This window comes from Rhamphochromis longiceps, linkage group LG10 (genome assembly GCF_057381845.1).
Source record: "Rhamphochromis longiceps isolate RC_006_pf linkage group LG10, R_longiceps_female_GT1.1, whole genome shotgun sequence".
Taxonomy (NCBI): Eukaryota; Metazoa; Chordata; class Actinopteri; order Cichliformes; family Cichlidae; genus Rhamphochromis; species Rhamphochromis longiceps.
This window is the reverse complement of record NC_140566.1, coordinates 24,753,369-24,770,522: the sequence shown is the minus strand read 5'-3', so window position 1 is coordinate 24,770,522 and position 17,154 is coordinate 24,753,369. Positions and strand designations below refer to the sequence as shown.

The 17,154-nt window shown below is 39.0% G+C and overlaps 1 protein-coding gene across 1 annotated transcript in view; it reads right to left on the bottom strand.

Moving 5' to 3' along the window:
• pdlim4 (PDZ and LIM domain 4) overlaps positions 1-17,147 on the bottom strand; it is a 47,814-nt gene extending 30,667 nt beyond the window's left edge. The window contains exons 1-2 of the mRNA XM_085421083.1: positions 16,904-17,147; positions 5,890-6,041 (exon numbers count right to left, since the gene is read on the bottom strand). Coding sequence (XP_085277209.1) covers positions 5,890-6,041; positions 16,904-16,996 — 245 coding nt within the window. The 5' untranslated portion in view covers positions 16,997-17,147. The remainder of the gene's footprint in view (positions 1-5,889; positions 6,042-16,903) is intronic.
• Positions 17,148-17,154: the final 7 nt, after the last annotated feature.

The window sequence follows — 17,154 nt, the reverse complement described above, 5'->3', positions numbered from 1 at the left end:
CTGCAGGGAGAAGGCGGCTCCGTGGAAGCGACAGAGAAGGAAAAACCAAAGTGAAGAAATAAAAAGAAAAGTGGTTTAGTTGAATGGGATTTAGGTTTGGAGAGGGAGATAACAGCATGGTAACAAGAGGTCATGGACAAGGATGGTAAGACGTGGAGAGGTTAGAAGAAGAATGAGCATGATTTTCTCATGCTCATTTTTCCAGGAGAAGCTTTCTTCCACAGCTGGTTCATGTATTCGCAGATTCTATTTATGTCTGGTCAAAGCAGACATGACAAACTCCAAAATGGGCCTCATGAGTCAGCCAGGTCCTCTGACGTTACATGAACTTGGACACTGCGTGTCTGTGGAGGCGATATAAGCCATTTTTCCTCTACCCTGAGATGACACGACTCCATATGAACACAAGGAACTGAGAAAAACTTGCAAGGGTGTTTTGCCTCACAGCAGAGCGTTGACAGGCCTGCTGGAAAATGGAAAGCTGTGTGTAAGTGTTGACCTCGAATTACCTTCCTTGCTTCCTCGTCCACGTATTACCTTTTTTTAAATTCCTAATTTTCCCTCTGTTCTTTTTTCTTCTCACCACTTTGTCCACTTCATTCAATCTCAATAATCTTTCCTCCTGTTTAACTGATAGTTCTTCCAATATGATGCCAGAAATACACACAAGAGCACACATTCATTTTAGGCTACATTCCAATGCAGTGTAATTCTTTTCTTCAGTGGGTAGATGGCTCAAAACATCTCAGTAAAATATTGCAGTGATGTAATAAATGTGGACACATCCAGAATATGGGAGGTGAATGAAAGTTTTGATAAGTATGAAAATTATGTAAAACATCCGCTTGCTACAGCCTTCATGGCAATCATCTTGATGCAGCTCGACAACAGTGAGAGATTTGTCTGAGCCGGTGCTTTCCACCACCATCCAGGCAAAGTAAGGTCTGGGTTTAAATCTGCCACTTTAAAACATTAATCTTGTATGCTCGAAAGTTACACTTAACCAGTAGCCATTTTAAGGAGTCTCTTACAAGAATTCTTTAAGAATGAGAAACTAAGTAACTAGTACCATGAACCAAGTGCATATTTATGACATGAGCAGGTTTGACCAAACTGTAGTACTTGACACCCTTGGAATATACAGACAAGCAGCCATAAGTGAAACTCTTTTGAAATTAATTTTTACACATATGTTAAAATATACATAAAATTTTGTTTTTTAAGAACACATCCTTTCTAAGAGAACAGAGCTGCAGCACCCACTTGCTGTATGAAGAGAAAATAATGTAGACTATGCCAGTAAAACCACAGTGAAGCACGGTTAACCCTGTTAACATGCAAGAGTTGATGGTTTAGCCCAAAGAAACTGATAAATATATCAGTGCTGAAAGGCTAAAACACAACTAAGCTATAAAATTTGCATGGCTTGCTTTTATTTGTCAAGATTTTCAACTGAAACCCCCCTTCAAGTTGGATTTCCAACTTGGAAAGTCGGAGTAACCTCAGCAATCCCGTCTTAACAATCGAAAGTGGCAGCTGTGAACGTAAATCATCACAAAACTGACAAACTTTTCATCAGTATTGCCAGTATTGCATATTTGTGATTCGCTAAACAAGCTATATGCAATGCACTGACCAGGTTCTAGCCATGAACATGCTACATTTGTGTGCAAAAAACCCATTGTGCTGTATTGCTAGTGATATATGAATGGTTCTACCTTGCCAAGAAGGAAAACTCACCCTGCTTTTTTCTGCTTTTCTGAGTCTTATTACTCTAACAAGCTCAACTCAGAAGTAATGCCACTCCCAACTCATTTGACTTCCGAGGTAAATGCAAGAGCATTAGTTGACATTAAGAATTACATGATAATGACACTAAATGAAATCAGGAGATGTCCAAGGTTACCTGTAGCACATTTAGTTATACTTAAGGGAAACTTAGATAGATATATCTATATCTATATATATATCAAATTACTATCTGCATTAAAAGTAGATATTAATCAAGATAAAAGCACAAATTCAAACATTTAATTTACCACAAACTGTAAAGAAATTCTGCACAACCAGAGCTTCTAATCTCTTTTCTATAATCACCCTTTAAATCTTATTTAGCTTTTCTGAGTCCCCAGAGGCACCTACCAAGAAACTCCCTGAAGCTGAGTGCTTTTAAAAAGGCTCCATAACAGAAATTGTGATAAATGGGGGTTAAGAAAGTTATAAACGTGAACACATTAGAAGGAAACGTTCTTGTGTTACACGAGACCTCAAGCTCAGATCCGCGCAGCGTACTGTAATTTTGGTTCACAGCAGACGTGTAGACTCATATATTTGTCCATCGGCAGCAGCACAAAATTACAGGTCTCCTGTTTCTCGTGACTGTTTGGAGTATTTTATGGAGAAGTCTTTTAATGAGGGCTAAGAATTGCTGTCCTCTAAAATATTATTTTCTAGTGAGTCAGCATGGGTTCTTTGAGTCACTCCCATTTGCAGCTATTGACTCCAAAATGAATGGTTACAATTAAATAATCCCTAGTTATTTCTGTAGCCCACAACTGAGGAGTGTTTCCAATAAACAGAAAAGGTCCATATTTCAAATCTCTTGCAATAAATGACAGACATCTTTTACATATGAACATTACACCCCCATTGAAGGATACATTTTGACTAACCACTTTAACCTTCTTCACCAGCCAGAGAACAGGCTACCATGTGGCTGATTTTTATAGCTCACTAAATCTGGGAATTTTTTCAGTCCAATATTTGTGATTTGTTCTGTATTGTTTACTTTGATTGGTTTCTTAGTAGTTTTGGCAAAATCTCTCATTTTTGCCTGTTGATTTTTTTTTTTTTTTTTGGTTTATTTTTTTAAAGACAGCGCTATTTTGTTTGTTGCCATAGTGACAGATGCTGCTTATTAACATGACGCCTTTTACAAAATTTTTCATGGGAAACAGTGGTGATGCACAAGCTCAGCACACATGAATAATTCATGCAATTATAGGTCTACTTTGAGGGAAATGAATAACGTAATAATCAGCTACCTCTCCAATGAGCCCCTCATCTTGTATTGAAACTGCAGCTTCATGAAGCAGTTGAATGATATTGTGGACCACCACAAGAGCCACCTTTTTAACCTACCAGTAGAGAAATGCATGGTGGGAAATGACAGCTTTCAGATAAAGATAAAAATAAAGAAAAAGAAAAAAAAGAATTGCCAACTAAATAACTGATTGCAGTGTCATTCTCTCAGATGAAAAGAACAGAAAAAAAATCAGAAGTATAATTCTGGTTTTAGGTTCTCTGAGCTAAACTGCGTTTAAACTGCGTTTACCAGAAATACATGAAGCAAAAAGTACTGGTTGTCAAACAGCATCCTTGGAAGCGTAGAGGCAGTTCTCTCTTGTTCTCACTGATTCACTGCTCTTCTTTTTGGCTTTAACCTCCAAGCTTATTGTTGCATCGTCTCTTTCTGTTTTTCTAATTCTCACTATCTTTTCCAGCAATCTTAACTTTTAACACCGCTTCTCGTCTCTTATCAAGTCTCTATCTCACAATCCTAAACTTTCACATGATTTTTTACAGTATTTGTTCTTCTGCTGGAACCCCTAATGCCTCCACTTCACCAGCAGCTCATTTCAGCTCTGTGCACCGCAGCCAAGGGTGCATGCCTATCTCTCATACTTGCTTTGCCCTCCTCCTGTTCACCAAAGTGCAGCTTACATTGTAATTATTTAACCAATAACAGCACAAAGGTCACATTCCAGCAGCTAGTCTCGTCCAGCCTCTTATTATATTGCTCTGAGTCCAAATGCTATCTTATCAGTTCAAAGGGGTATTAAGGAGGAATGATGAGCAAACATGGCTGTATCTTGTGGTTCACTTGTGGGTTTAGTTTAAAAGTAAGTTAGTTAAAAACAGTCAAACAAAAAAAAAAATCTTGTCGCTCAAACCTTTTGCTTTTATAATAGATCTACAAAACTAAACTGAATTTAAGTTAAATTGATTCTGATACTCTTAAAACGACAATGCGACACATTCATTTCAAATAATTTTAACCTCAATCCAACCCATTACAATGTTTAAGCACTACACCTATTTAAATTATGGCTAAATGCATTCTACAAAACATTGGGAATGTGTACAAAAAAAAAAAAAAAAAAATTCTCTTATTTACTGCCACAAAAAAATGACACCTAAAATTTGATAGCCACTGTAAACATCCTGTAGCTGGGCCAATGTGGTAAAACAAACAGAAAAAAGAAGGAGCATGAGGCAAAGATTCAACTAATAGAATCTATTCTTCCTTATGCTGGGTCTCAGTCATCACTCTCAAATGCTCCTGCTGTTTATCAAGCTAAATGACTAAATTACTTCTTACTTCCTTAATTTGTTAAACACGTTTGGCTACCTTAGGGCAAGTTTAAGCTGAATTTAGGAACATTAGGGTGCCAGTAAAACAGCGAGAGTGGCCTGTTTTTGCTCCCACACCTACAGATGATCTCTGTTAGTCTTTGTGCAGTATGCTATTTCATGTATCCTCAAATAAATTTACAATCCCTTTGTGGACAAACCACTTAACGCTCAGTTGCTCAGCTTGATATATGGGTAGATGGTTCCTACTACAGGCTGTGGGGGTGGAGGAGGAGTTGTTATGCTAGAGTGGATACTGTAAAACACAAATACAGAAACAGAACAAAAAAAATCTGAATTTAGAGTTCCTTTGTGTCTTTTTTGATCTGATGGGTCTTACTACTTCAGAAATAATTCTTGTTCACACTCCAATCTGCGAGTAACCATCATGTTTCTAACCAGACAAAGGGAAAGAGAGGGAGAGAGACTGCGTTGTCTTCTGCCCTAAAAGGAGAACGCTGAAGCACCAGTTGGCAGTTGTCACTTGTAACTGAGGCTGAAACCACACAGTGTTCTCCATCTGAGGGGATGGGATTTAGAGATTGCCAGATTCGCTCTCACTTTCCAGTACTCTGGCAACCCAAAGCAACTATCTAACAGAAATGTGGGAAGTGACTGACATTTCAGATTTTCCTTGGTTTTAACCTCCAACCACCCCTGACCTACCCGTCTCCCACCCCACTCCTTCATTAAATGTTTAGATGGATGATCTTTTTTCTGCTATGTTGACAGAAACTTGTTGTTCCTGACCTTCACTTGAGGTCAGTTCATACATCTTCACATACCAGGTCGAAAACGATGATCATTTTCCAACTCATGAAGCGCACCAATGCACAATATCGACCCGGGAATACCATTTGACTACAGTTTGACTCACTGTATGTACAAGCCTCATTGATTTTGACAGCGCTTTGTAGGTGAAGTGACTCGATCATTTTAACTCTTGTAAACTCGTCACTTGTCACTGTAACTCGACGGTGCCAGGCAGAACAGACGAATCACCAACATGTTTTTCTGGATGAGAGGCAATAAATGACCCGAGTCATACAAAAAAAAAAAAAAAAAAAAAAAAAAAATCTGTCAAGGTTTTCAACTCAATTTTCTTAATGAGCCTCAGAGCAAAACTCATAAGCTGACGACTGATTAGAAAGCTCAGCATTTCCTGATATCCAATTATTCTGAACCTTAAAATTCCAGTGAGGTCACCCTTCATGGAAAATATGGTTAATCTACAGTGTGTCACATGAATACAACTCACAGATGCCACACAGCTAGCTGGCTAATAGTAAACTACTATTCAGCTGGTACAACAGCTGTGTACATAGTGTTTCTTCAAAGATTCGCTTTCTTTTCTTTTCTGCAATGTTTTGCGGCGCTAAATATAACCAGTCCCTCAACTGAAAGAGTGTGATTACAGGTCAATTTATGGTTTAAACACACCAGTTTTCCAGTGAGGGTAGTCTCATGTTTCCATACCTGCTGATGCTGAGCATAAGCTGCTGAGTGCAGGTTTTGATCTTGTTCTGAGCCTCCATGTGAGTCATGTGTTCTGTCGCGTCACCGTTGATAGCCAGAATGGTGTCGCCTGGACACAGGTCACCTTGGGCTGCCTTGCTGCCAGGTGTCACCTAACAATATTCACACATACCGGATATGCACAGACACACACAACAATCCAAGCACACCCAAGAAAAGAAAAGAGAAAATAAAGAGCCATTATAAGTGGTTTCAAAATGTTGGTGAGAAAAAGAGAATTAGCCTGGGAGCGTCATCACAGAGAAGCCAGTCTTTGATTTATGTCACAGCACCTGGGGCAGCACTCCAGGTTTACACTGTCAAAAGCCTTCAACAATGACCCAGGTGAATCGTCTTCTCACTTTTAAAGGTGGTGAAATACCTGGAAGGAAGGGTAACACTTTATATACCCGGTCTTTTCAAATTCAGTAAATCCATATCAGGGGTTTTCATCAGAAAAGTTGCTAAGCCGTGTGTGTGGGTTGGGGGAATTTAATGAACTCCAGTTATGTAGCACCATCCATGCAATATAACCATCTATGTGCACAAGATGAAACAAATGGCTAAGAGTATTTGATTTGGTTCTTTATTCCCCCTTTTTTCATATGTGTAGAATGGTTAAACAGCAGGCCAATAAGCAGATAATTCGGTGTATGCTACATTAACTAACCTAATGGTTGTAGCTTTTGCCAAAAAAAAAAAAAAAAAAAAGAAAAAAAAAAAAAAAAAAAAAGAAATTTCCAATACCTCACTGAGGCTATGCATGTGTAATTTTATAATCAGCTCAAGTTGAAACAGTGAAGTTTCAAGTCTGGGGAGTATGTTACTTTTGAACCAGGCATGCACATGAACCTTGAACAACAATGTATCTGTGTAATGTTAGACTCGTTTCCAGGCATCTGTGCAATAAGTTCTTTATATAATTAATGCATTTCCTTTTGTCTTTTTTATTTCTGCACAGCATGTCCCCACCTCTTTAATGTGGATTTTCTTTCAAGAGTTAGAGAGAGCAGGTTCTTCTCTGTGATCTCTCTTTCCGAAAAACTCTCCTGGCCAGTGGATATTTGAGCCCCAACGGAGAGTAAGGGGGAGGGCAGTCACATGTGATATCAATTTTGCATTATTACACATACACAAACATGTGCCTCTGACTGATCATATGGTTTTGTCTGACATTAATAAGAAGAAACTGCAGCTTATTTCCTCCGCAGTAAAACAAGTCGCTGTCATCTGGCAGGCTGCAGAGCAAAAAAAGTCTTTTATAGCAGTGAAACAAAAATCATGATGCAAAGTGAACAGTTGTCATCATGTCTCTAGTCTTTTTTGCATGTGTAATGTGCTGTGAACAGTGACCTGCATGGCTATTAGTTTGTCTGTATTTTCCCAGCCATTAAATGTGAGATTCCTGCAGCTCGATGATGATTTGTGTAGTTGCACCATTTTGGGGGGAATATTAAGCAATAATATGTTACATTTTTATATCATCTGGACTTGCTTTTTCCAGTTGGTCACAAGGGCTGTACTCAACCAATCAAAATCTTGGTTGACTGAAATCATTATTTCTCTTAAACCAAAAGATTGGTCCCTGGGGTGGTGGGGGGGGTGGAGAAATGGTCTGTTTCCTCTAAATTAACTAAAAGAAAAAAGCTACAGCGCATGACTGCACACTAGCCTGCTAGCCCTATTATCCTAAAGAAATTATGAGGCAACCTAAAAAGCAGAAACCTGCTTTTCATTTATCAGGATAAGAAGATAAGGAAACTGATGGTTTTGGAGAGCATCCTGTTATTACTCCTGTACATCAAGGGTCTGTGACTAATCTTTGTTTCATCATGCGAGCTGGTAAGTGCATCACTCTTTGAGCTCATTCATCTTCATACCAGACTACTCTCTGCCGAACTCCACACCCTCTTATAATGTCTACTGCAATGACAGCTAAACCTTAAGATATACTGTCTCTGGAGGCTGAAAAACCATGATCTAACACATTTTCACAAGCACTTTTCAGTAATCTAATTAAAGCTAAATAAAGATATGATTGGTTGAAAGTCTGGAAAAATAAACAGAATCCAAAGACAGTTGCATGTAAAAGAGAAGCAGACTCACTAACTGGGAGGAGCCTTTCAAGAGCAAAGGCATACAAGTTCACGCTCCACGAAGCACTAATAGCTGAGTCGTGTGGTTCAAATGTGGAATTCCTAATTTACAGCCTCTGACCGCCCAATGTCCCTGACTCAGTTCCGGTAAACTGTGGGGAGTATGAGTAGGTTTGTGTGTTTCGGTGAGTCCCTGGGAAATGCAAACCCACCTAAGCTTGCACTGTTTATAAGCTGCTTCTTGTAGAAGCCTGGCATAAACAACTGAGCAAGTGTAATCTAAGTTCTGTAAATTCAAGATAGATCCTTTCAAAGGAGCAGAGGCACAAACAAAGCTTTTCTTGGAGTTGGAAACATAGTGGATTCTTGTTTGTCAGTGCCTGTTTTCACAGACACTAACTGGAGGTTATAGTTTGCCCCTGTCATTTAGCACAACCTCCCCTGTGAGAATGCATGTCAGATGTCTGTGTGTGTCTTTGCTTTATGTCTGGATTGTGTCAAAGTGGAATGAAGGACATGCAATAGCAACAGAGTAAGATCACCTCAGCGTCAGAAGAAGGAAGAATAGCGAATTATTCCAATACATTTACTAGTACACCTAAAAACAAATACATATAGTAGTATGCCAAGCACCACAATAGCATGACTATGGAGTGACTAACAGAAAAAGATTCCCATCTGCAAGGAAATGTAAGGATGATGTAGAGCTACACAGTTCACGCATACGCATAATGTGCTATATTAACTCTGTGTGTGATGTAATTACTTAGATCTACAGAGCGTTAAAGTTTACACGATTGCGAAACAGCTTTTAAATAACAAATGGATATTTTGTTTATCTATGTCATATCATTGTGGTCTTTTTACTCACAACAGCATACCACAAGTTAGGTGATCCATTTCCTATTGCTTCATATGTTGGCAAAAATAATAATAAAAAAATGTAACTCAAGGATGAAAAGCATCAATCTCCTCAAAAATGATGTGACTAAATTTGTTGTCAACAATGAAACGGGGTTTCCTGTACAATCTGGAGGGGGAGAAAAGACATTTAAACAAAATGACCTGACTTAGAGGCTTTATATCATTCGGTGTGAATTCAAATCTAACTTTCACCCAGTAAACCTACTTTCCTGTCCCACAGATATCTAAGGATTTAATTAAAAACAACAGCAATCGTGTTGTTTTTCTGGCTGCTAGAGTTTAGTTTCCGTAGATTATGCTAAATGTATCAATTAACGGTCATATAGGCTTTAGAAAGTTGGGTGAAGCCATTAGGAAGTGGAGTGTGTGACATATGGATCAAATGCAGGATATTCACCCAGGAGAATGAGGTTTATATTGCAAGTGAGACCAAAAATCAGTGTTGACATAACATGATCAGGACTTCTTTTTTATTATAATTTTTCCTTTTCTTTCACAGGTTTGTAACTTACAGGCAACAAAACCACTTGGTTACATTTAGAAAGAAACCATAACACTAACCAACTGTTAGAACCTTTCTGGTAGAGAATAATGTCACAGTCACATGAGTTATCTACAATGCTATCATCCTTAAAGGGGAAAGCTGAGCTAAGAAAAAACTGTTATGACCTCAATGGATTACTTTGACATATGTTGCTGCAATGAGGCTAGTGCTAAAACCAAGTCTACAAAAATCGGCATTATCTTAACAAAACCCTTCCTGCGTGGGGCTGTTAATGATGCATGGTTACCCACTACCAATGTTCCCTCTAATTTTTCATGTGTCTGAGCAAACACACAAACTCCCTGAGCGATCCCATGGACCACTGTGAGCGACATCAGACGTGGGCACTGTGGTCACGCCAGCATCTAATACATCCAAGTTACATGGTTTATTAAAATAATCAAATTACAGCATTTACATTTATGTTAGACTACTTTTAATTAACTGCTTTAGCCCACTAACAATGAAAATTAAAAAAAAAAAAAAAAAAAAAATCTAGTCATTGACCTGTGTAGTATGGTAACACTATTGGAAGTAAAGTCCTGTAGCTCTCTGTCTGCAAAATACAGTATATAATGACCAATGCTGGGCAATTAATTATATAGTTACTTCTTCAAAAAAGTAACTCAGTTTGCCAAACAACAAAGTTTTTTGCAGCTATTTTTTTTTTTTTTAAAATGCAGCCAACGCATTTTTAAATAAACATTTCAAACTATTTACAGAACAATCAGCTGTTCTGCGTCAAATTTGATGCCACACAAATTATTTGTGCCACTCCAAAAAATAATTTCTGTCCACTATGAGATAAAGGAGAACAACAGCCTGATACCTGCAGGCCTGACAACAGGAGATGTATCACTCCTGTAACATTCAGCAGTCGCCTCATTGTTCTGACACACACAACAAAACTACACTACACACTAACTACACAAGATTTGCGCTAAAAGTCGCAAATCTCTCACATCTCAAAACACCGCCGTCACTCCTAAAACTTCCCCCCGTTTCTTAACAACTAGATGCCACGTTGCCATATCATTTTTTGATTGGTTGACATGGTACTTTTTTGGAGGAAAGGGAGAGGGGGGTGGAGTTTGTTTTTGCTCACAGGCGGAGAGCGCTTTCGAGCCTTTTTTCTTATAAAACGCAGTTTTTACCATTTATTCCGCAGTAAATATAAACAACGACAGTATTCAGGAAGAAAACCAAACATTGCATTTTTTAATCACAACTCTGGTTTTACGTGGCCAATCAACACAATTTACTGACGTCAGTTCCGTCTGTCCTGCTCACATCTCCGATGGTTGTACACGTTGTCATTAACGTGGCTTCACTCCACATCAGCCACGCCGCTTTGCTAGTTAAAACACTGGTGTCGGCACATAAGGACGCTGTCATAGCCTGTCAACGACGTTGATTAGCTGCGTATACGAATGTGAATCGCATCATTGGCTGGACTATGGGATAAGGTGGCATCGTTCTAATCCCATACTGGAGCAGCCAGTCACTTACTGACTAACACTGCAAAACAGAATTGTTAAAGTATTCATTTTAATTTCAATGCAGGTTAGATTTTTTTCTTTTGTGCGCAACACAGATTTTCTGTGCGCAGAGACTGTGCCAGCAGTGCGCAATTGCGCACGTGCGCAGCTTAGAGGGAACATTGCCCACTACCCAGGTAGTGAGTGAACTGGAAATACATCAAATTGCTATTTGATTGAATCACAATCAAGTCATCGTATTTTTTTTTCCTCAGTATGTTTTTATTTATCATCTGTAAAGAAGAACTTAGATTTAACCTAAAAAGAGTGGTACGATATATGTCAAGTAGAGAGAAACCTGGCACTTGTTATTGCGGCAAGGTCACTTAAGGTGTTCAAGCATAAGACAGGCAGTCATGATGGCAGGGAAGCATCAACAGTGCATAAAGAAACTTTAGCAACTGGTTATTAGGCAATCCAAACATTCATCCCCATTCCCGTAAGAAGCTACTCCACAAACAGTGACACAGTTAAATGCTAACAGATACAGCGGTTAGCAAATGACAGCCTCATGTCACACAGAGTCATCATGTGGCACGCTGAGGTTTGGTGAGTATGCTGGAGTGCGGTTTCGCTGTGGACGTGTACTCGAGAGAAGCAACGAGGCTGAGAACACAGGAAAGAAAAGAGTAAATGTGTAAATGTTTGATTATGTGTGTTTGCACATTACGCGCTGCATGTGCTGCATCAAAACTCATTCAAGTGTGACATCATCTTCACGATGAAGTAATCTGACAGGTTATACGTTATTTTTGTATTTTGTTTTTTCAAGGTAACACAGGGACTTTAAAATGTCCTTTGGTGTTTGTCTTAGTTCCTGAAAAGTTCCTATTTGCTCTGCAGTGATACTTAAAGCTGCAGTACGCAAAACTGTTTGGAGTGAGTGGGTGTCACAAATAATACCCTTTTATCATATTCTCATTCAAGTTCAGTCTTTGGAAAACTTACTTGGGCCAATCACAAGTCTTTTCAGACCAGGTAGTAGAATAAAGAAGTAGAATAAAGATTCACAGATAATAAGGAGTGGTGGCCTACAGGAACCTACAGGATTACTGATCAGAGAGCTAGTACACAGACAATAGTTTACACAAGACTGCTGTATTGTTCCACCAACTTTTAAAAAGCTGTGTAATTAAGATGTGACTCACAATGAATTACAGCTATTTAAAAACTGCTAAAGCAACAGTTGTTTATTCTGGGAAGTTTCAACCAGAGCTTTCTATCTAAATGTCTCCTCACCTGCAAATCACAAGATCGACACTTAAATGAGAAGAGCCTGTCATTTTCAGATGTTGTACTCGTGTATGAAGTCCACAGAGAGACTTTGAGCTGGGTGGGAGCGCCGAGTTGCACATCTTAGCAACAGAGAGAATACTTTTCTGGCAATGTCTCAGGCCTTTGTTTTCTTGTTGGACCTGAGATAAGAACCATGGTTATGACCTTGAAAACCCAATACATCGCCTGGAGTGTGAGGCTCCAACTGGTTTGTGTTATTCACGCTCAAACAAAGAGGCTCAATCTGCCAAGACCAATAAGCAACACTGAAGTTGATTAAAGATGCAAGGTCAGACATAAATGAGAACCCAAGTAAATGGGAGTGCCCTGTTGAAGTAATTACAGTTGCATTCAAGTGCATCTAGAATGGCAGAGATGTTCCAGTCAATCTGATTTGTAATCAGATTAGCAGAATAACTGACTGTTTTGTCTTCTGTTTTTTTTTGCACATGTGCTGTGCTTTCCCTGAAATTTCCTTTCACCATGTGATGCTTGAACATGTTGTACAAGCTCATGAGACCACCAGAAGATTCTTTTGCAAGTTTCGCAGCAAATATACTGAAACAAACATGTTTTCTGAGAATATGAGCAGTCGCCCAATTCTTTCCCCCTAGAGAACACTTGAAGTCTAACTGCAGCATGGATATCATAATAACAACAATCACTGAAATCCACTTTCATACATCAGATAACCAGATGAACAGGAAAAACTTAGAAACCACCCAAGGACTTTCATTGTTCCCTCTGTCCTGTACTGTTTCAAGAGCTCAGCAGCTTCACTGACAACAGGAAGTTCTTCAAGGGTACCCATCTGTTATATTTTGCTCAGTTTGTTGTGGAAATGCAGCATCTATAATTCTAGCCTAGAGAGAAAAAAAAGGCTCCCAGACAGCAACTTGAAGCTGATTATTATACACAGCAGTGTCTGAGAAATAACCCATGTGGCTGTAGGTTGAATATCCTGTCTCTGCTATATGACAGATGTACAGTGGTGTTGAGGTTCTGTGATATATACCTGCAATGCACCGAAATTGCATTTGCTCTTAATTCATTTTCAGTAATTCCAGTGTCCTAATACAAGCAGAATAACAATTGTGGGATGACATGACTTGGTTGAGTCATTTAGTCCACTGAGACTAAAGATGTACTCTATCATATTCCATGAAAAACAGCTGATTAAAGGATTGTGATAGTGTTGCAGAACGTGAGCAATGACGCATGGTATAACTGATTTTCTCTTTGTGCTCCTTATCTTGTAAAGTCCTGCAAACACCAGCCACAAAGACAGAAAGTGACTAGCTGCAGTTCATATTAGTTTTCCTGCGAGTGGACTATGATTTAACACCAACTCTAACCCATCTTTGACAGTCAGAATATGTCATTTTTATTGGTATTATAATCTTATCCCAGTCAGGAACAAATAAAGATCACAAACTTTGCCTTTTTCCAAAAATAGAGTTTAAGGCTGGATTAGGGTTATGGTTGCCTAACTTTAACCTATAAAGGCTTAGACATTAGAAGATTAAAGAGTCTTAACTTGGAGATCTGTATTTTTGTGACAACTAAAAGAAGAATTTGATGTGTGAATAACTGGCCTTTACATTCATAAACAAAAACTAAATCCCTACTGTGACTTGTCTGAAAACTTCATCTTGCAGAGGCCATGCAGCAGGTTGAGCGAAAAAGAAGGAACGCAGAGACACTGTGCACTGCTTGGATCATTATTCACCCAACGCTCGGTTGTGAATTCCTGTCCAGGAAGGTTTTCCAGCTGGCAAGTCTGACAAGTGTCCTGCATCACCTTCTGTCTGGAAGTAACTTTAACAAAATGGCTAATATCACAGCTTTCACATTCAACATGTTCTCTTTAAATGCTTCTACAGAGATATCAAGGAATGTTTTTTTCAGCTATTTAATGTCTCTCATCCACACCAAGCCATTTGACAACCAGACCCACCATGCCTACACATGCCATCTGGGCAAATGTTTCTAGTGTCAAATAAACATATCCCATTAACGAGCTGAAGTCCTAAAGGGCTGGCAGGGGACTAATCAGCTTATCCAGGAAGATTATCACCTTACGCAAAGACCCAGCTGCTGCCATCATAACTTGCTTTCTGGTATTTACAACTTTCAGTGTGCAGGTGTTGCATGACATTCACTTTTATGCTTGCTGAAAGACATTAGATGAGGGGAGGGCTGTGTAAAGTAATCTAACACTCAAAAACTCCTAATATTTAGTTCTCATCTTCGGCCTTCTCTTCTTTTCTTGGATAAGCCAACATACTAAGAACTATCTGAATAGTCCAGCCTGTGTAATGCTTACATGGTGCTTAAATACCCTCTGAGGAGGCATTCTAGTTACTGTACTACATGAAGTATCTTTCTCTGACACACACAAACATGCTCTTCCTCTATAACTCTTTCTGCGTCACCATTCAGTGCATTCAAACTGCTGTCTTGGGCATGCACCGTACAGCAAGAATGCAACAAGTATGTGATGAACTGCAGGTTTACGAGATACTCCTGCACTTCAGCAACAATAAATCACTTCACACACTTCCGCACCAGAGAATCAGTGTCACATATTTTCTGGTTTTTACATCATTCTGAATTTGAAGGATCAAGTTCTGTTATTAAAACACTTTTTTTTCCTTATGTTTAAAGCCAGTGTCAATTGGACATTGAAGGAGTTTGTAATGACCGGCAAGAAGCAAATAAAGGTCTTTAAGTGGCAGTGTAATGACGAGACTTTCAGCCAAATCACTTTGTATTTAGGCCTCTGATATTACATATTTGGCTAAATATGCTTACATCTCAGCAGCTGCTTCCTTGTCTAAATATCAAGCCAAGTTTTTGGAGTTACTCAAAAATCCCCTATTGCTGTTGCTGCAGCTCTTCCATGTGAGCACAGTTTTTTATTGCCATCTCTTTCTGTAAAATATAACCTGCAATTAATTTTACTGATGCCATCACCGCAGAGTTATGAAACTCTTTCACAATGCATGCCATGCTTTTAACACTGGCACCCACATATACACGCACAGATTAATCTGGTGAGAAATTGTGTGATTAATTACCCTGAAACCACAACTTGCTTGCTGAACAAATTATTTAAGAAGTTAGGCATGCATCGGAAAGCCTGAGATGCCATTGAAATATTCTAAACAACTCAAGGAGGTTGCAACAGGCTTGTTAACTCTCATTCTTCCCAAAACAATTATTGCCTTGGCCACTACACTAGTTTGAAAAGAGACAAAGAGACAGTAAACTTGATGATTCCTGAAGATATTATATATTTGATATATAGGCTGATATCATGATTGATGTCTATTTTTTGTTTAAGCTGCAGAGTTCAACTACCTTTTAAGGTTGTTTGCAGAGTCAAAAGCGTCAAGTTAGCAAGTAAACCTCTCGAGGTTTTACGACACCCTCTGAGTCGAAGCATGTGTGAATAAGATGTGACTCAAGGATACATCATTATATTACAACTTTTTAAAAAAAAAAACATAATATTTTATTAGGTTTAAAAAGAGCGCTTTGGGTCACCTTCGGGAGTTCATCTTCTTCTCTCAAAGTTGTTTATCAGCCGTCATAAATCTAAAAGGTGAACCTCTTGTCTGAGGTGCTGCAGGTCTGTAGTTAAAGGGTAGTTTTAGGCCTGGTGGTACAGCTGAGCACAACACCTGGAATCCCTCAGCAACACCAATGAGCTCTGATGAAAAACAAATGTCAGCGCCTCCCCTCCATCCCTTCTGTAAGGCCTGCAGCAGGACCGGGCTGTGTTTATCCTGGCCGAGAAGAACCTTTGGCTACTGCCAGATCAAACTGCCAGCACACTGACTCCTGACCCATATTGTGAAGGTCAGGAAAGTTCAGGAGGTTTTGTGATTACTATCAACAATACATCTACTGGTTCTGGTACTACCATAAATAATATTAATAGTGATTAATTAAGATTTATTAATATAGTGTAATATTATATATTTTAAAACTAACACAAATGCCATTTCTTTAAAAAAAAAAAAAAAGTTAATAAAAGAAAAAAAAAAACTAAAACCAGTTGAGTTGTTGCCAGGTTATCCAAATGTAGAATAGTTTATAATTATTTATAAGTATTAAGTATTTAAGTCACAGAGTTTATATTACTATGAAGGATAGGTTCACTAGCATTAGTTAGCCTTAGTTTCATTCAAATTATAAAACACTTTTTCTAAACTATATAAATATATCCCTGTGTTGTGTCGTTCTGTTTATGTTGAGACTGATGATTTTGAACGTCGATAAGTGTTGTTCGGCCAACTGCAATGACTCACTAAACCGTACTGGCAATTTCAGCTGCCAGAAATTAGACGCCCCCATCTGTCTGCTTTGAGAGTAAAGCTCCCGTTTATACACTGGCGTTAGGGCTAGCAGACCTCTGAGACCTGTTAAGATTAATTCATTGAGCAACTTCCAACCTGACTCAGTTTATATTTATTTATTTATTTATTTATTTTCCTACTTCACTTAAAGCAGCCAAATATCCCCTGTCTGTTCCCACAGCTCAATGAATGGATAAACACGCAGACGCAAGAGACGACAAAATTACTACCTACCCTGGAGACAGTTAACGGGGTGCTGAAATCCCGTCCTCCAACCAGCCGAAAACCCCACGGTGAGGGTCCCTTGAGTGTCACGGTCTGGGTCATGATTGCCAAAAAGACTGTGAGAGAATATCAGATAAATGACAGGCAGGCTGAGACGGGGAAGTGTCCGTGGTTCCTCGATATACGGATGAAAACAGGGAACGTGAACTAGCCACAGTCCTATGCCTAGCTGCTAGGCAACGCTGCCCCGGCTCTGAAAA